The sequence below is a fragment of the Lutjanus erythropterus genome, chromosome 15, assembly GCF_056507025.1.
Source record: "Lutjanus erythropterus isolate fLutEry1 chromosome 15, fLutEry1.hap2, whole genome shotgun sequence".
In the NCBI taxonomy this organism is placed as follows: domain Eukaryota; kingdom Metazoa; phylum Chordata; class Actinopteri; order Lutjaniformes; family Lutjanidae; genus Lutjanus; species Lutjanus erythropterus.
Genome location: NC_139331.1, coordinates 35527108 through 35548294, shown reverse-complemented (window position 1 = coordinate 35548294; position 21187 = coordinate 35527108). Strand labels below are relative to the sequence as shown.

General features: G+C 38.5%; 1 protein-coding gene across 2 annotated transcripts in view; it reads left to right on the top strand.

Moving 5' to 3' along the window:
* Nucleotides 1–21187, top strand: part of LOC146314840 (unconventional myosin-VI) — a 196396-nt gene that overhangs the window by 159518 nt on the left and 15691 nt on the right. The window contains exons 30-33 of one of the 2 annotated variants that reach the window (XM_084737000.1): nucleotides 1398–1433; nucleotides 2929–2967; nucleotides 9013–9116; nucleotides 15503–15634. In XM_084737000.1, coding sequence (XP_084593126.1) covers nucleotides 1398–1433; nucleotides 2929–2967; nucleotides 9013–9116; nucleotides 15503–15634 — 311 coding nt within the window. The remainder of the gene's footprint in view (nucleotides 1–1397; nucleotides 1434–2928; nucleotides 2968–9012; nucleotides 9117–15502; nucleotides 15635–21187) is intronic. The other variant, XM_084737001.1, reaches the window with a different exon arrangement.

Sequence of the window (21187 nt, the reverse complement as noted above, 5' to 3'; positions counted from 1 at the left end):
TTAAACCAAAGAAAGAGTCGACTGAGGAGCATTTTTTATTAGAAAATAAAGAAAAACAGACAAATTTATTAAAGCACCACCTTTAAAAACAACTCTCAAACTTACAGGAGGATTAATTGGTACAATATTTAGCTGACATCTGTCCTATCAATAGTTGTTCTTTCCTTAACTTTACAAAAATGCTACTTCTTCTTTTTTTTTTTATAGTTATCCTCAGGATGAGGTCGGGTCACATTACAGTCACTCCTATTCAAGATCAGAGATATACAGAATATAAGCTTAGAAAAATTAAAAGAAATATGTGCAAAACAATGATAAAAATATTTTATATATATATAAAAATATTTAACAGAAAAAGAAGTATGTAAAAATCTGTGCATCATACTGAAACGTATGTGTTGGATGATAAATGAAAATATGTGTTAACTTGCAAGAACAGTATAAATAAGAATATTAGTTGAAATGTTGTATAACTTAAGTAGTTTAGCAGGTTTATTTTGTGACAAAATAAAATAAAAGAACCATAACAATAAAAGGCATAAAATTATAGGAAATTATCCAAAATAGAAAAGAGAAGAAAACAAAACTGAAGCAGGAAAGAGTCTGCTGCCGGTAGGAGAATTACAGAAATTTTTTTATCTCGAGTCTTTATTATTTCCACTCTGACTAGTCTGCAGCAGCTGTGATTTGTGTCCTACAGAGCTCCACTGATATGAATTATATTATTAAATATACCGTATGTTGCATACATGGTTATTATTATAGAAGGATCCTACAGAGATGGAACATTTCAGACAGATCTGACAGAAATCTGAAGCTCTCCTCAAACCCACCAAACTCCATTGACAAAAACAGTGATTTTATCTCACAGAATCGAGGAGTTTCTGGTCTGTCGCCGCCTCAGTCTGTTAGTTTGTGTCTTATTGTGTGACTCTGGTGTTTTAAAACTGAGATCAGCATCTGTTAAAACACCAAAGTCTGCAGTAACACAAACTAACCAACAGCTGCAGCAGCTCCTGTGCTCAGCGGGGTAAAACGACTGTTTTTGTCAATGGAGTTTGGTGACGAAACAATCTTAAAAATCTTTCTCTGTCGGGATCCTTTTCATAATGTTGTCAGACAGAAACAGTCAAAACAGGAGTTACTGGCTGCTTTTTTACCATCTTAAGAGATTTAAGAAGACCTTTAAATAAGAATCTTTAACTTTTATCGGTCTTTTAACTTTTAACTGTCGCTCTCAGCAGTTTGATGAACTCATGCCGTGTCCTCTGATCAGAGTTTGGAAGAAGAATCACTTCAGGGAAAAGGAATCACCTTTCCTCCTCCTGATTGTTTTTTTTTTTTTATTATTGTTCAGAGCTGCTGCGTCTTATAATCCTCTAATCCTCTTTTTACAGCACTGCTGGAACCACAAAACTCAAGAGCTTGACCATGTAGGTTTCTCTCAGTACTAACACACCAAACACCTTCACACACTCTGCAGATCTCTGTTGGTTAGGTATGTTTAGAGGAGCCGCATGAATCACATGTAGTCTGCGGTGATTTCCACCATCTGTTCAGCTCGTGCGGTGACAGTTTGTCCGCCGATGCGCCCCGACGTGTTAAAGTGCTGCGGCGGTTCTGGCGCCGTTGGTCGGTTCGTGTGCCTCAGCCCCGGCAGCCTCCCTCACACTTCTCTCCGTGCTCTTAGCCTGAAGCGACCCACATACAAAGTCACTCTGAACGTTGAAATGGATGCTTCACGTCATGACTCAGCTGTAGTAGTGGCCACATTACACTGTTACACGCTCTGAGGACGCTGGAGTGCTGCGGCGTAGCACTTTACACACCAGCTGGTTCCAATCTGCACTCCTCTTCTGCTCCAAAATGTGGTTTTCTTCTTCTTCACATTGCAGTGCTTTTACTCATTACAAATGTTACTGCAGTATTTCAAACATTTTTTCCACAAACTCACTGAAAATCTAAAAGTTTAAGACGAGAAGCAAAACATCCTCGAGGATAAAATGAATAAATAAAATAAATCTAGTTCTCTTTGACCAAATATTCTACTACACTGATGACTGACTTAAGAGACGTTCGGACAGAAGAATCCAAGGTGGAGAACATTAAAATCTTTAAATAAGTTTAGTCATGTCGGTCCTGATGTCCACATTTATGCTGCATTCACACTGATTCAAGCAGAAAAACAAAACCGTCTGAATGGTTCAGGGAAAACAAACAAAACGAAACACACATCGATATGTTGCCATGGTGATGTCGTATTCTGTGTCCGTCTGTTTGAGTCTGTGTGAATGTAACGTTAGTGGAGAACCCATGAAGAAGAACATTTACACTTTAAGCAGAGGTAGACTTCACACACTCACATCTTCTCCATGTTCTTCCATCCTCCCTCCTTTTTCTCACCTTCGTCCTCCATCGACTCTTTTTGTTCCCTCGCTTCATAAACCCACATGTTCCTGTCCATTGTGTCCTTTTTTTTTAGAATATTGTCTCATAGAAATGACCTTTACAAGCTACTTAACAGTTTTGTGAAATATATTTTGAGGGAATCATAATGCACATTTGTTTTTCACATTTTTTTTCTCTCCAGTCGTCTTTGACTTTTCCAATATTTAATCAAAACCACAATCTTTTCTGAACCTCAACAAAAGTATTTTGGTAAGTAAGTGTGTTATTTTCAGTGTCATTATGTTTCCCTCAAAATATATTTTCTGTTTCAGATAAAAGTTGTTTCTTCTCCGCTGCTTTCTTTTATTTTTGTATTTCTTCTTCATCACGTTCTTTTTTTTGTTCTCCTCCTTGTTCCTCGTGTTATTTATCTCCTGTGTTTCTGTGCAGTCAATATTTTGTTTATTTGATTGTGAAAAAACAAACAAACACCACAACATCGTACTAACTGTGTCACACTGGGACCGTCATGCTTTTTAGGGAAGAAATGGCGAAGGAAATGACTGAACTTCTGGCTCGGTGGGTAAAAATCGTTCGTCCGTTCGTTCGTCTCTGTCTTCAGTGAAAATCTCTCCACAATCAATCGCCTCATTCGTCTCCAGATTCAACACATTTTTAATTGAATTAAACCAAGAATATTTGATGCAGAAATCCTCTTAGAGAGTCCAGTTGATTTTATTGATGATCAAAATCGAATTGAAGAACTGATTAACGGGTTAATTCCCTCATTAAGATCTTACTGACTGATTTCTTGTGTGTTTCTCGTGTGTCGTCTGAGTGCAGCAGTCAACCTGCAGGTTGACCCTCGTGCTTCTTAAACACAGTTTGAGCTCTTTGTTTTTAACTTCACTCCTCCAGTACAGATGTTTTTAGCTGCTCCTGCATCAAAACCCCCAAATAACAGCTGGTTTTAAGTCTGCAGCTCCAACCTGTTCATCACTGTCTTCTTTTAGAGCCGCAGTGTGGAACTGTGATGAATTCAAAAAGCAGCAAAGATGATTTCATGTTGCCACTTGTGACATTTCTTCACTTTGTTGTTGTTGAAATGCATTTGCGCTGTCAGCAGGAGAGGCGCCACTTCAAAAGCCTGATCAATATTTCTCGATAGGACATAAAAAGTGTTTCCCAGCGCTGCGTACTGCACCACTTTCAGGCCCCACAAAGTTGAGAGTTTTAGTTTTAAAGACAAAAAGTTTTTTTTTCTTTTTCTTTTAGGGGACTTTAGCACACAATGAACAATTCATTTGCAGTTTCTTACTGCGAAAGTGAGGAAAATGTCTTCTTGCAGTAGAAAAAACAAGTTTCTGATGTGTGGTGACAGAATTCAGTGTTTCACCTCACTGACACTCTACAATCATTCATTCACTAAATATGTTGCCATGGTGACGCTGTCAATAATAATGTTTATATCAAGTATTTTTATGCGTATGACGTATGCGTATAAAAGTTTGATGGAAATGGTAAAATTAAAAAAAATTGTTTTTTTTCCCTTTTTTTTTTTGAAAACGAGTTAATGCTCTTAAAGGGATAGTTCATCCAAAAATATAAATTCAGTCATTATCTCCTCACCCTCATGCTGATTGAAGGTCAGGTTTAGTTTTTTAGTCCACAAAACACAGCTGGAGTTTCACAGGAAAAGTCTTGCAGAATCTCCCAAAACAGTGGAAGTGAATGGTGACCAGTTTTTAAACCCTCATGTAATGTCGCCCCATTTTATGCCCACATCATTTTTTCTTTGTGTAAAGTTTGTTTTTTAGTCTTTTAACTTAAAGTGCCTAAATAAAAGTAGAAGCCATGACCAAAGCAAGTACATAAAAACTTGCATGAATGAATGTTTGGACAAAACTGCAAAACAATGCAACAGTCTCAAAATAAAATAAAATAAAATGAAAATTAGAAAATAAAATAATTAACCATGTAATGTCATAGTAGATTGGGGCTGTGTGATATGACTCAGTATTTTCAGACTGTGTCCTGATATATGACATGTATATCTCGATATAAAGCATTTTCTTTAAAATAACAAACTGTAAATTCTTAAATAGTGCAAACATACACTGATCTTACAGAACATGATGCATTATTTGTAGATTAAATTACCCAACAGGAGGTTCTGAGCGATGTGGCTCAATATTCAGTCCTTCCAGGAGGCTGTGATGTCGTGATCGATTCAACCTATCCCCAAGAATTCTGCACGACCTCTCAGTTCTTGTCCAATCACTGCAACTTTTCCACAAATTTGACCAAACATTGTAGCTTCCCACGAGTTCCACCAATCAGTTCCCAACGCAAACGTCACTGAGGGTACTCTGCAAAGACTTAGCTTCTTTGTGGAACTAAGGTGCAGTTCTTCATTTACAAATTATAGATATTTTTAGAGTTTTTGTAATAATTTCCTAATCCTGTAATCTTTTTGTTAAGGGGACTTAGAACAACCAGAACGTGCTTCTTTATTCTCATCAAAACAAACTGCCTTTGATTATTTTAAAAAAGGAAACAAAATCACAACTTTTCCTCTGATATTTCCACCTGCTGCTGCAATTTTATAGCAAAATAAAATCCCTAAAAACATTTCAATATGCATCACAATTTTTTTTTAGAAATCTGCTGTGAAATCATGGATTTTAGGCCTCAACAATCCCCAAAAAAGATGACTCTTGTGATGACTCTTGTGATGACTCTTGGTGCTGCTGGTAATCATCAGTAATGTTTAGTGTGTAAAGACAAATAACAGAACAGCTAAAAAGTTCAGCCTTTAAAACCAGGAAGGGATAATACTAATTGTGGTGAATATTCATTGATTGCTGTGGTTATAATGGAATATATATTTATAGGAACAGTTTAGATGTGATGAGAGTCTGGAAATGTTTGGTTTAAGACCCTTGAAAGAGCTTGAGTTTAACCGAGTGTGTTAGAAGATGAAAACACACCTTTATCAGCCTCAGAGCAGCCGCAGGTATCAGAACACCTGTCAATAAAATCAGCACTGATAGCGAGTTACAAGCCTTTGTGTTGAACGCTGGAAGCTTATCTTTTTTCAGATTAGAAATTTTTAGTGCAGGTGCAGATTAAAGTAAAAGCTTGGAGGTGAATTTTCCCACCAGCGTCAGGGACGTAAAGTGAAAACCTTCGTCTTCATCATCTTCCTGTCCGTGAGAACAGACGGCGAGTTGTGACCTTTATGTTCTCAGCAGGTAAAAGCTCAGGTTACGCTGCAGCTCTGTGAGTGACGGAGCACTTTCTCATCAGATTACTGAGGTTTAATGGTCTTTCCCACGTGTGTTCCTGTCGGCGTTAGTGCGGGCGTGAATGAGTGATGTCACCTGAAGCACTGCCAGTCTCTCCTCCTGGTTCCTCCGCTCGTCTGTCTGAGGCTAATTGGCTCGGGCCGCCACTCACTAGGCCGCAAACACCGGCGGCAGGAAGCAGGAGCAGAAGGTGACTACAGCCACTTAGCTCGCTGCCAAAGCCACCGTGTGCTTCTGGGAACACGGTACAGCCGCACCGGGTCCGAGGCCAGCTCCCGCTAATCATAAAGCGCCCAATAGGATTAGAGAACCGGCACGTTCCCGCCTCCGACTTCCCGGCATTCTAAAAAGGGCAAATCCCGGTCATGGATTAATCAGGCCCGTCAGCGGCGCCCTGAGTAGCGAGTGGCACGCCAACAGCACGGCCCACAGCTGGAGAGGAGCCGCACACTTTATACTGTCATTTATAATTTAATACGGCGAGCTGCCACTCGTCGCACCAGAGGCACTTTTTGACTTCCTGGCGACTGAGACAGCATGCATTTTAATGATGTCATTCTCAAATCCTCCGTAGATCTACTCCAGACATCTTTCTCTTTCCTCTTAACAACAATGCTGCTCATCTGACTCCCCCTCTCTCCTCGCTTTCACCTCAACGTCTGCAATGAACCTGTAGCTGCAACAAACCACAGTTCACCTCTGTCTGTCGTAATAAACCTGTGATTGTTGTTCCTGTTGCTGTGACGACGATCAGGTGGGTGGAGTTTACTCATCAACTGTTCTGATAATCAATCCTTTCAGTCATCAACCAAAAAAATCAAACCTTTGCTGATTCCAGCTTCTTAAATGAAGAGTCCTTTGATTTGGACTGTTGGTTGGACAGAAGACGTGTTTGTCAAACCAGAGGTCTGCAACCTTTACTATCAAAAGAAAAAAAGAAAGAAAAATTGTTTGGAGCCACAACTATTAAAGTCTCTCTTTTTTTCTCTGAGACGTTAAATTTTTGGATTTGGCCTCTATAACAAGCTGAAAGAGATTTAAGACAACGACAAACTTAAAGGAAAAGATGCCGAGACATAGAAGAAGGCCATGATGCACATTTTAATTTGACAAAATATTAAAAGTGTTATATTTTTATAGTTGGAGACTGTAAGAACTTTAGGTTCCAGGCGGCTGCAGCTCTGGTCTCCCTCATTTATCTTTGTTGCAGATATAAAGTGATTTTTACATCCTCCAACTGTAAATTTTGCCAGTGGTTAATCTTGGCTATGGAAGCCAAATCCAAAAGAATAAAAGCCTCCGTGGAAAATAGAGAATTTAATAGTTGTGCTTCCACACAGATTTTCTTTTTCTTCTTGGCTCTTTTGATAGTAAAGGTTGCCGACCTCTCCTCAAGGCCTGATGATAAACGCTCGTACTCATTTCCATATAATTTCTTTGTCAAAGCCACAGGGAGATCCTGCAGAGGGGCTAAAGATCTGCAGGTTGCAGACCGCTGTGTTAGGAAGAAAGAAGAGGTTAAACAGACTCACAGGGAACTTCAGGCCTGTCCGCTGCTCTCATGAGCAGGATAATCTGTCACAGCAGAGACCTGAACAATTAATCCAAAATTGAATCGATTGGACTGGGCGTTATTTAAATTTGTACATTTCCAGCACCAATAGAAGACTCTGCAGATGTCCATCCTGAAGGTTTCTTCATGCTTTATTAGGAGTTTCATCATGTTAGTTATATTTTCACAGTTTTCTTAAAAAAAAAAAAAAAATCCTTCCACATTTTAAGCATTTATTTTGATCAGACAGGACAGGTGTGTAATGAAGCCATTCATTCAAACATTTTCTTTCAAAATTGTACTGATGCCAAGCCCTGACAATGGATCTCACTAGAGCTGCAACGATTAATTAAGTTTTAATCGATTATTAAATTCAGCTTCTTAAATGTGAATATTTTCTGGTTTCTTTACTCTTGTCTGACAGTAAACTGAAGATCTTTGAGTTGTGAGTAAAACAAGACTTTTGAGGACGTCATCCTGAGCTTTGAGAAACACTGATTGACATTTTTCACCTTTTTCTGACTTTTTAAAACAAACAACTATTAATCGATTAATTGAGCGATTAATCGACTATGAAAATAATTGTTAGTTGCAGCCCTAGAGCACACGAACTGAAGGCAACAAATGCAATGCAAGATGCGTTTTGATGCTTGAAAAATGACTTTTGTGAAAAACTTTTTGCACAAGCTTTTAAAATAACATGCAGATGAATCGATAATAAAGAATTCTTAGTTGCAGCCCTGTTGAGAGATGATTCAGGTAGTTTATGAACTCATCCTGTAATAAATCCTTTGTTTTAAAGAGGTGCTGACTCAACTTTATGATCATTTTGGAGGCTGTAGTTTGTGGTGCTGTTGAATTGTTTTCCACTATCCTGAGAGGTGTTTTTAATGTTTTTTCCAACCCATTTATATCAATACAAGTAGAGTAGATATTAGAAACTCCTCTCTGTATGACCAGGGGATCCTACTGAGCCTCCCACACTCACATTCTCTCCAACCAATGATGCCCCAGAAACCAACCAGTGTAAACTTTCACTTAGTTTGTAATGATGTAATTGTATGAGGTACTTTTCCATAGTCAGTGTGTTACCTGCAGTAGATTATGGTGGAAACTTATACTGCTGTGGACAGAATCAGCAGCAAGATGTATTTTAACCACTTAAAAAAAGACCTACTTATAAGCCAGATATCGCTCTGTCCAAGCCAACCAAACTCCATAATTGAAATCTATAATTTAACCTCACAGGTAACAGGAGCCGCTGGTCCACTGCTGCCTGAACTGGGCAGTTTGTTTGTTATTGTGTGACTTTGGCGTTCTGAAAGTTGAGTTCAGATTTACCAAAGATTTACCACAAAAACACAGATAAACTAACAAATCATGGCAGCGGTAGATGAGCGAGTTCTGTGTTCTGTGAGACAAAATGACTGTTTTATTCAGAGGAGTTTGGTTGAATGACAGAAAGTGATATTTGCCTTTAATAAGAGTGGTTTCCTGTTGGAAAAGCCTGTCAGATAGCAAGGTAAAACAGTGGTACATTGCTTGGCTTCCTACACCAGGACTCCTAGGTGCATGTTGTGACACACTCAGTAAACTCCACCCATCTAGGTTCCTCTTTACAAGCACAATTACTTGCAAATTCTTTTTGACCCAACGTCAGATTGAAGCGAGTAAACCCGCCCTGCCGGTGTCCCACAGTTCACTGCTGTGGTTCTTTGTTTCTGACCTCCTGCGTCCTTCTTCTTTGTCTCTTCCCTACATCAGAGGTCCACAGGTCCAGGCCTCCAAGGCTGCTGCCGGGGCCAAGAAGTACGAGCTGAGCAAGTGGAAGTACGCTGAGCTGCGGGACGCCATCAATACCTCATGTGGTGAGTGTCATGGTTTGGTTTGTCACCAGAGCACACGTGTCATCGACATGTGGACACACGGCAGTGTGTTCACCAGGGTGTAGCTGGAATGTGTCCTAAAGGAGTCCAGAATTGGTCTAAAACCCTGCAGTGCAGAGCTTTCAAGTACTTCAACAAATAAGAGAACATTTTATTCTCCTGTTCAGTTGTTGTTGTACTAAAAACACTTGTTCTGTTTGTCAGTCCATTTTAACACTGTGATCCAGGTAAGATATCTCAGCTTGTACATGGATGTTTACGGGATTAACAGAATGATTTTAAATAATTTTGCAGACGTCCTTCTTTTTGTTCACACACCACTATTAAGCCTCGAAACTACAGTCAGCTGCGTGGTTGACCAACAGAGACTGGATCTAAAGGTCTTTGGTGTCTTTCCACAAGCGCCATCAGGCAGAAATGTCCATTTGTACAGATGATGATATCAAAATCTAATAAATTTCCATTGATCACATTCCTGCTCCTCAGAGGATGAGCTGGTTTAATGTGAATGAAACATAAAAATCTAGAGGGCAAATAACCACTAATTTTACTGGGCACATTCATGCACTGCAGATAATTAACCCTCCTCATTTTTAGCACTCCACAAACGTCCCTGCAGCGCCACCCTCAGGTGTAAATGACGACTTTGTACACTAAGACCTCTTGTTGATCACATTTCAGGTCTGTAGAGAATGAATAGGTTTGACTTTTAATGATCCGAAGACTTTCCCTTTAACAGCACTGTTCAATCATTTTAACAAACGTTTTTACCCTCGCTGCAGGTTCAGGCTCTGAGAACAGCTCAGTCTCAGTAATTTTGCCTCATTCCACTAAATGGACAGCTATGACAGAAATGTCAGCCACAGCTCGCTTTCCACACCGCTTACTTTTATTTTTGTAAACTCTGCCTCATTTTATGACCACTTCGCTCATGTGGGAGTGAATTGCTGGTCGAGCAGAACAGAGTACAACTCTTTTAACAAAGCCTATCATGATGATACCACAGTTGTACCCACTGCAATGCTTCATCAAACAAAACATGACAATACCAAATAATCTCATGATGAACATATCGGACTGCAGTGAACTACTTAACCTTCACACTGACATTTAAAGAGTAGAAGACGATCGTATCCCGGGCAGTTTAAAGGTGCTGCATGGAGCATTTCAGTCTTGTTGGATCTCTACTCAATTCATTTTGAAACAACAGGACTGTCATCAAAAGAATATGTGACCTCTCATTGACTCATGTAACACTGTCAACACGATCAAAAGCGCCAGTCAAAAAGCCCCATGTGAGCGACGTCACTGCAGCATCACTCGTGATTTTTCCCACTATAAGTAAGTTATGTATTCATAAGTAACACAATATTCTTAAAGGCAAACTATCCAGGATTTTTTAAAAAAATAATGCATAGACTCACAGAATAATCCCTCTCAATCAACACCTACATCCCACCAGAAGTATGAGACACCGCCCACTGCCTGTGTCTTATTTTCTCATTATTTTGCTGCTCGCGATGCTTTATCAACCCAACATGTCAGTATTTGACACCCTGGGAATGATGCATTCACAAACAGAAACTGACAAATCAGACTGCATCCGACTTTAAGTCAGCCTAGTTTTTATATAGTTGGAGGACAGTTTACTTTCTTGTAACTCTGAACAGCTCTCCGTTTTCCTTCTAAACAAACCTCATCTTTTTTGAGGGTATCCCTATAAAAAAAAAGTGCTGTGGATCATATAAGATGTTGAGCTTTTCAGCCTCATACATCAGTCTTCTGTCATTTTTATTGACAGCTGACTGGAGAGGAAACACAAATTTCAGTGACGCTTGTATCGATTTTGAGCTGTGAAAATAAGTTGGATATGAAGCAAATGTACAAAACTTTGAAAAATAGAACCAGGGCACAAGTTTTTACGCCATCCTGTTCTTGTGAACATAACATCTCAAGGACACCCTGAGGGAATTTCTTCAAATGTGGTACAAACATCCACTTCAGACATCCACCAATCAATTAGGTTTTGATGGTTAAAGGTCAGAGGTCACAGTGACCTCACTAAACACATTTTTGGCCATAACTCAAGAATTCATGTGCTAATTATAACAAAATTATAGCTTGTTAGGTCTTATTAGTGTGCTGTAAAATAAAGTGAGAACATTCTAGTTTGTAACAAGTAGCACGTCATTTAACCCGGTCATTCCCAAAGACTGGTTCGGGACCCACAGGTGGGTCACAGGAGACTTTATTTGGGTCCTCAAATACATAAAATACTATGGAGGAAATTCTGAAAATGTAAGATTTATATCTGTAGCACATCTTTTATAAAGCTTTTAGAATATATTATTTTACTGATGAGAGAATTTTTTTAATTTACTTTATTCAACCTTTTTTTTTTTTTAAATAAAAACAATGAGATGGTCTGTTTAACTCAGCCTAAATGAATTTATTTCTCATTTATAAAGTTTTAACATGTAAGTGTTTTCAATAAAGCGTCAAGATAATATAGGGCAATGCAAAAATTGCAGTGAAAATGTTCAGGCATGTTCATTTATGCATGAATGAAGAATTTATTAATAAGGCCTGTTGGGACACAGGTTGTGGTGATGGTTTTTGTTTCTTTTTTTTTTTTTAAAAAAGGGTCCCCAGGGAAAAAGTTTTGGAAACATGGTTTAGCCTGTTTGCTGACACACAGAGCAGCTTCGTCTTCATCAGGAAAACTGGACCAACCTGATGTTGACAGGTTGTCAGCTGTTTCTAATAAGACGGTCTCTGTCTCCCGGAGAGACGAAGGCCGCAGGAGGACAAGTTTGTGCTTCACCTTCAACCAAACATTCTGACACAGAAGACATACAAGACTTAAGGACGAGCATATTTTCTGAAGTCCTTGACGTCTTCAGAACTGGGTGGTGGTTACTCAGTGACTCACTTGTTTTGCTGCTCCGTTCTCCTCAATAAATTCACATCAAGGTCTCCTGAGACGTCTTCAGTTGACGAGTTAACCAGCTCTGAAGATTTCCTTCACAGTTGTAAATATGTTCTTATATAACACTGCTGATGTGAGATAAATTCTGTCAGTTATGTAAAACATAATCCTATAATTATTCCAAGGTCACCCGCTTAATTTACCAAAAGTATATCAGTGCTAAGTGTTTAAAAATTAAACGTTTGAAAACAGAAATGAGCGTTTCTGTAGAGGGGCGTTCAGACATCACAGTCACAGTTTACTGAGAGGCAACAAATCTGAATTTACCCAACAGAACAATCCTGGGTTTTACAGCAGAATTATGTAAAGTTAACAAGCTATTTCTCTAGTCTGTCACACCGTCCAATCAGCACGGTTCAGACACATTAGTCTGGGTGTCCACCACTGTAGTCCAGGCTGAAATATCCAAGCAATTATTCAATCAATTCTAAAGAAATGTAGTTCAGAAATCCATGATCCCCTCAGGATGAACAGTCATTCTGGTCGTCTGACTCACCTGATGCACACTGCTGATTCAAGTGCTGCCATTGGTTCCTTTCTCCAAAGCAGCATTGTGGGGTCTACGTTTCCATAGTCCCTAGGAAATAAACAAAAAACCTCCAAGCTGCAACCTACACGCTGCAAATTAGCACCTGGGTTGCTAATGGTACAAAAGTAAACAAGGTAACAGCTGTTAGCAGCGATGTAGTCATTTTAATACCAGAGCTCGCCTCCCAATGTGTAAAAAGATGTGTGAAACAAGTTCCCCCTTAAACTATTTTGCAGCAGCACCATCACTGCGTCCTGGGCTTAGCTCCACCCAAGATGTTTGTGATTGGTTTAAAGAAATGCAAACAAGACAGGACGTTTTTTTCCCCTGTAGCAGAATGATCATGTGTGGAGCCACACAAGATTATTTCCCTTCAGCGCCAGTAATTCTGGGACTCCGATTTTCTTCTTCTTCTTCTTTTTTCTGGGAGCATAGGTCAGGAAGTTGCAATGCTGCGATCGCAACCATTCACCCAAATTTTGTAACCTTGTAATTTTGTCCAAACTCTGCCATTTTTCCGCAAATTTGACCAATCATCTTTGCTTCCCACGAGTTCGACCAATCACAGCAGTCCTCTGCGAAAACATCACACATGAACATCTCAATGAACTGACTCAGTGTTTTGTTTTATTATCCATTATTGTTTTGCATTTGTTATTTTTTAATTTTGTCACGGGTCCTAAAAAGAACATATTTGTCATTGTTACTGACATTTATCAACGCTCTGTGCACTTTCAGTTTATATTTTTGTTCTGTTTTGACTGAGTTTGACCTCCAGGAAGCTGATTTTTTTTTTTTTTTGCGATTGTGTTTTTGAAGGTTAGTTAGGTCACTCACAACAGCGTGCAGTTTTGTTCCACCTGGAACAAATTGCCTTCAATTTTTAATGAATTGTTCCAAAAAAATTGCAGCTTTCTTCTGTGATTTTCACTCACCTAAAAGCATCACAAGATGCTTTGCAATTTTTTAGAAAAGCTGCTGTGGAGTCAGGCATTTTAGGCTGCAACAATCCCCAGAAAAAGCCCATGAAATCTTGTAGGGACTGTTTAATTATGTTTGTAATGGTCCTAAAAAGGTCTTAACTTGCAGAAACGCTGTTCATGCATGCAGGAGGAGGGTGAGACGAGGTGTTTACAATCTTCAAGCTCCCTGCTAGAAATCCAGCACACTGGTCAGTGAAAGATGCAAATAAATGCAGCCATTTATACCTTAATAGCTTGAAAAACATTTCAGCATCCAGGAGGTCAAAGGTCAGATCGGCGTCTCCCTGATAGACATACAAATGTTCCTGCCTCCTTTGGGCCGACTGTGATTCAATGATAGAGGAAAGTTAAAGATAAAGAAAAGAGCTCAGGGCAGAAAATGTTTTCTTCTCATAATATTGAGTTTAACCTGCAGCCCATCCGTACTTATCCTCTCAGCAGGCGGCGTGAAGGACGAGGACAGAGGGGCCGCTGCCCGCCGGCATCCCACAAATTAATGTGTGGAGAGCCGCAGCCTGCGGGCGGCCGCACATAAACACACAGAAATGACTCGGTTAGCTGTTAACAGGCCGCGCACCTCGCCTCCCAGACGGAACGGGAGATTGAATACTGATGTGATCACGTCCGCCGCCGCTCATGATGATCCGCAGCGGCGGAATAACAGTCCAACATAACAGAGCGACGAGGGGTTGTTGACACCTGCCACATCCTGGTTTATTCTGCAGTGATTTCAGCTCCGCTCACTAAATGGAAGTTTTTTTCTCCCCATTTGTCTGCCTCCAAAGTATTTTTGTTCAGTTGACGTTACCTAAGCACTTAGTGTGCATTAAGCATCTCATTGCACACTGTTAGCCCTCGCACTGCTCTGGATGATAAATTGAATGTTTTTTTCTTTTTTCCACCAAAGTAATTTATCTGAATCATCCTGATGAAATGTGTTATCTTAATGCTGCGGGGCTGTAAAACGTCTTTTGTCAGCCTGTGTGCGTGTGTGTGTGTGTGTGTGTGTGTGTGTGTATGTATGTGCGTGTGCGTGTGTGTGTGCGTGTGCATATGTGTGTTTGCATTGATTTTTGTAGATATAAATGAACGGTGGCAGTTTGAAGGTGAAATTAACAAAAGTTAACGTATCTGTCAATAATGGTGGTGTAAAGGTTTAACAGTTTATCACTGTGGCTTCAGCATGTGTGGCCAAAAGTATGTGGACACCCGAGGTTGTGTTTCCAAGGTGTCCTCAAACAGCACAGGGATGCACAATGAAATGAACGTCAGCTCGTCAGTCGTGGCAGATTTTGCGCCTAATTTGGCATCACATGATTCATTTGATTGATTCTTTTAATAGTGAGAGAATCATGACAGATGGGTCTGCTTTTTTAGGACATATAAAGCAAATGGAACCATTTCCATTTTATTGAGTTCTTCAGGTTTATTTCCAACATGATAATCTGTCCAGTCGTCACTGGAGAACCTGCTCTTTCTATCAGCCCCAGTGTGTATATTTACACCCCTGCACAGCGTCTCAGCATCCTGCACCAGAAAAACACTATTAATATAATAATAGGCAGACAAGACTTGACCTCAACAGCAGGTTTTGAAGGTGAAAGTAAATGAAAGTAAGTCGTAACTGAAAACTTGAATTTGTTGTCAAAGCTAAAAGTCGTGGATGAATGGTGAAAAAGTTCAGCTGCTGCTGATTCCGTTGGTTGTCATGTGAATAAAAACTTGACCAAACTTACTGTGAGAAAAAAAAAATCTGTTTTTAAAGGTCGTCCGATCTGAACAAAATGAACTAAAAATTCTGACATTTGCTTGTAGAAACGGTCTCAGTGTTTAGTTTTCACTGATCTCACTGATCCGTCTCCTGCAGACATCGAGCTGCTGGCCGCCTGCAGAGAGGAGTTCCACCGCCGCCTCAAAGTTTACCACGCCTGGAAGTCAAAGAACAAGAAGAGAAACACCGAGACGGAGCAGAGAGCACCCAAATCTGTCACCGACTACGGTACGACTCTTTGATACAACACAGTGCAGCTCTGTTAAGATTTTTAAACAAATGTTTTACTGGTGTTCTTTTCAGGAAATTGAGCTTTGAAAGTGTTCATTAACATATTTTACCTCATTTATTTGATATTTTTCCAACAGTGAGATGTTTCAGTTTCATTTACTGTTCAAATAGTTTGTTTGCTTTTGTTTTTGCTTTGAAGTTTTCCATTTAATGTCCTTAAAGTCCTGAAGAGGTCTTAAAAAATAGATGATCATGAATGTCTTGAAAAATGTAGAAAGAACTGAGACAAACTTTGTGCTGATAAACTTACAGATGAGATGCTTAAAGCTCAGTGCTTTCCTTATTATCAGGGCTGTAATAATTTATTAATATGAATCAGAAACCAGTTTTAACGTTAAAGATGTAAGATGTGATCGATCTAAACGTACAGAGAACCAGTCGATGGACCCGATCTGAAGTTACAGATGAGCTGAGTGAAGCTTTGCTGCTAATTCTTCAGAGTGTCTCGACTCTCGTAGAAGATAAAAGGTCGGCTTCACTGACACAAGACTCTCGCGTAACGTTTTATCTTTCACGTGAAAACAAGAACATGTCGACAACCCTGACATGGTTTTAAGTGCACCATCCAATCTAAAAAATACCATCCTGTCACTGAAGGGAGAGATGCACACCTCTAATCATCATCTTTATTATTATTATGAAATTCTGTCTCTCATCCTTCTGAAGATCTTAATGTTTTTTGTGATAAATATCCGTTAATATGTAGAGAAACGGCGTACGCTTTGTTTTTGAGTGTATAAACATGTAAATCTGTAGTTTCAGGTTGAGTTTTCACTGATTAAATATTCTCATACCTTTTTTTTGAAGTCTTAAACGTGGACCAAACCTCCAGACTCCAGAAACTCTGCATATGTAACATCTGACCGCTGACCTGTGAATTTCTCCTCCTTCACACTTGATGAAGCTGAACTCCGCGGTGCGTTCAGGGTCAGGGCAGTTCGTCGTGTCGTCCCGAGTCCGATGTTCAAACACGGGGGAACAAACGGTCTCTCACCTCTCTGCCGGCGTCACCTCGTCTCCTTGTGCCACACGTTGCGTTGTCATGACGACAGAGAGCTCTCATTCTGAGCCGTCTTTTGTGCGCTCTGCTCTGACTACTGATTGGACCGTGAGTCCCCCCCCCGGCTTTCATCCTTCATCCTCAGTGCTGCGTTCTGAGAGGCCCAGCTCCATCCTGCTGCTCACCGGCCGCACAAACACAAACAGCTAATCGTTTATTGATGAGGGTCCAGACTCTGTGTGTGTGTGTGTGTGTAGCCAGGTAAATCTGCACCACGACCTTCATCCCTCCAAACCATCTTTATTTAAACAGTCTCAAATGTTTTATTTTGTTTTTTATTAATTACACAAATTCTGGGAAGGTCCGTTATCAAATCACTAATAATCATCTCATTTTCAATAATCAATAATCGTCACATTTTGAAACCTGCGTGTTTATCTGGTTTTTCTTTTCATTGTTCATCAGATGCATTTAAAAACTTTCAAATCAGATCTCTGGATTAGGATATTAGGATTATTTTGAAATTGCAGGAGGAGCAAAATGTGTTAAAAATATAAAATGTGTCAAATGACCATTTTAAATTAAATATCATGGTGCTGCAGAAATGTCCCGTCCTGCACGTCATATTTTTACAGACTTTAAAACAAAACATGACGATACGTGATCCATTTTAAATGAACATGAGAACAGTGCTGGCGATGATGGAGTAGATTTCCGGCGTGTCGAATGTAACAGTAACAGACGTCCCTCTGTCAGGCATAACTGAGATAAAAGTAAAACAGTAGTAAACAAAAGCTGAGTTTATTGAGGGCTGTATAATTAATGATTGTTTTCAGTCGATTATTTTTTTGATCAATAACTGTTTGATCGTCAAAGTCCAAGATGATGTCCTCAAATGTCTTGTTTTCAAAAATATTCAGTTTACTGTCAGAGAGGAGTAAAGAAAATATTTGCATTTAAGAAGCTGAAATCAGAGAATATTTTCTTTTCTGCTTAAAAAATGACTGTAGCACCCAATAATGTAATAATTTACTGAAAATGTAATAATGCCTGAAAATGTAATAAAATTTGCACTTAACTCAATCGAAAATGTAATAAAACTCAATAATGCAATAACTTGACTAATAATGTAATAAAATATTCTGACTGATATTGTAATAACATTTTTACTGATAATGTAATACCTTATTACATTATTGGAGATTTATTACATTTTCAGGTGGGTCATTTAAAAAAAAAAAATAATGTAAAACTTGACAGATAATGTAATATAGAGTTCTGCATTTTGTGTTTTGAGAATCCAAGACTGTTATATAGCCTACACTGGATTTGAAACAACAGAATGACTGAATTGCAGACCTATACCATACAGCTATATGCACATGCAGATACTCAGGGACATCCTGGTCCTGCGAGTGTGTGATGGACTTACCTCCTTTGGTGACCAGAATTCTGGTATAGTTTTTGAGCAGCACTGGAGACCCCAGGTAACTTCCCTAAACGTACCTCTTCACTTCAGTTTTCCAACATATCATAACCTCATGAAAACAAGTCAGTGACACTTCATTTGTAAAGATATAACATAAGCATTCCTAACACCCACATCACATTACGTGACACCTGACATAAATATAGGCCTCACTCATTAATGGTCTCATGAATGGTCTCACTTTTAATCAGTAAGATGTCAAGTGACAAAGTGGTCAGTCATAAAGTATATTATGAGATTTACCTGTAGGCTTTAAATAAAGATTAAATTATCTTGAAAACTGAGCGGGAAATGCTATATTAAGTGTAAAGTCAACAGGTGATTGCACAGGACAAACAATTCTAGAAATAGTCTAGTAACATACGAAGGTGAACAGATTTCTTAAGTGCCCTGCTCATAGTATAAAATTCAAAATTCTTCTTTCAGGCAATCTCCATTTATTAACAAACACGTTAATGATGTAAACAACAGTGAATATAATAGCCTATAACATATAACATGTAACCAATCCTGAAACAGTCATTTAACAGGGTGTTTCCATCAAAGGACCCAAGAAAAGATGAAAGTGCAGCTTCACAAAAAAAAAAAAAAACTGACCAGAGACGGAGAAAGAGACGGACGAAACATGCCAACAGTCAAACATTCCAGCATCTTAACAGCTTCAGTGGGTTGCCATTGCCTGACTTCAGAGAGTATCTGACATAAGAAGCCACAGCACAAATGATAGACTGGAGCAAGACCCATATTAATAGTCCTTTTGTGAACATTTAGTGTCCTTCTGTGTTTATTTTGTGTCCCTCTCTGGTCATTTTATTTCCGTTTTTGCTGCTTTTGTGTCCTTCTGGTCATATAGTTTTAATGATGTATAATAACCATGTATGTGATTTCAGGCTTGACTGTATGTATGTATGTATGTATGATTTCAGGCTTGACTGTATGTATGTATGTATGTATGTATGTATGTATGTATGTATGTATGTTTGATTTCAGGCTTGACTGTATGTATGTATGTATGTTTGATTTCAGGCTTGACTGTATGTATGTATGTATGTATGATTTCAGGCTTGACTGTATGTATGTATGTATGTATGTATGTATGTATGTATGTATGTATGTTTGATTCCAGGCTTGACTTTATGTATGTATGTATGTTTGATTTCAGGCTTGACTGTATGTATGTATGTATGTATGTATGTATGTATGTATGTATGTTTTCAGGCTCGACTGTATGTATGTATGTATGTATGTATGTATGTATGTATGTTTTCAGGCTCGACTGTATGTATGTATGTATGTATGTATGTATGTATGTATGTTTTCAGGCTCGACTGTATGTATGTATGTATGTATGTATGTATGTATGTATGTATGTTTTCAGGCTCGACTGTATGTATGTATGTATGTATGTATGTATGTTTTCAGGCTCGACTGTATGTATGTATGTATGTATGTATGTATTTCCGTTTTTGCTGCTTTTGTGTCCTTCTGGTCATATAGTTTTAATGATGTATAATAACCATGTATGTGATTTCAGGCTTGACTGGATGTATGTATGTATGTATGTATGTATGATTTGAGGCTTGACTGTATGTATGTATGTATGTATGATTTGAGGCTTGACTGTATGTATGTATGTATGTATGTATGTATGTATGTATGTATGTTTGATTTCAGGCTTGACTGTATGTATGTATGTATGTTTGATTTCAGGCTTGACTGTATGTATGTATGTATGTATGATTTCAGGCTTGACTGTATGTATGTATGTATGTATGATTTCAGGCTTGACTGTATGTATGTATGTATGTATGTATGTATGTATGTATGTTTGATTCCAGGCTTGACTGTATGTATGTATGTATGTTTGATTTCAGGCTTGACTGTATGCATGTATGTATGTATGTATGTATGTATGTTTTCAGGCTCGACTGTATGTATGTATGTATGTATGTATGTATGTATGTATGTATGTTTTCAGGCTCGACTGTATGTATGTATGTATGTATGTATGTATGTATGTTTTCAGGCTCGACTGTATGTATGTATGTATGTATGTTTTCAGGCTCGACTGTATGTATGTATGTATGTATGTATGTATGTTTTCAGGCTCGACTGTATGTATGTATGTATGTATGTATGTATGTATGTATGTTTGATTTCAGGCTTGACTGTATGTATGTATGTATGTTTGATTTCAGGCTTGACTGTATGTATGTATGTATGTATGATTTCAGGCTTGACTGTATGTATGTATGTATGTATGTATGTATGTATGTATGTATGTATGTATGTTTGATTCCAGGCTTGACTTTATGTATGTATGTATGTTTGATTTCAGGCTTGACTGTATGTATGTATGTATGTATGTATGTATGTTTTCAGGCTCGACTGTATGTATGTATGTATGTATGTATGTATGTATGTATGTTTTCAGGCTCGACTGTATGTATGTATGTATGTATGTATGTATGTATGTATGTTTTCAGGCTCGACTGTATGTATGTATGTATGTATGTATGTATGTATGTATGTATGTTTTCAGGCTCGACTGTATGTATGTATGTATGTATGTATGTATGTTTTCAGGCTCGACTGTATGTATGTATGTATGTATGTATGTATGTTTTCAGGCTCGACTGTATGTATGTATGTATGTATGTATGTATTTCCGTTTTTGCTGCTTTTGTGTCCTTCTGGTCATATAGTTTTAATGATGTATAATAACCATGTATGTGATTTCAGGCTTGACTGGATGTATGTATGTATGTATGTATGTATGATTTGAGGCTTGACTGTATGTATGTATGTATGTATGATTTGAGGCTTGACTGTATGTATGTATGTATGTATGTATGTATGTATGTATGTATGTATGTATGTTTGATTTCAGGCTTGACTGTATGTATGTATGTATGTTTGATTTCAGGCTTGACTGTATGTATGTATGTATGTATGATTTCAGGCTTGACTGTATGTATGTATGTATGTATGATTTCAGGCT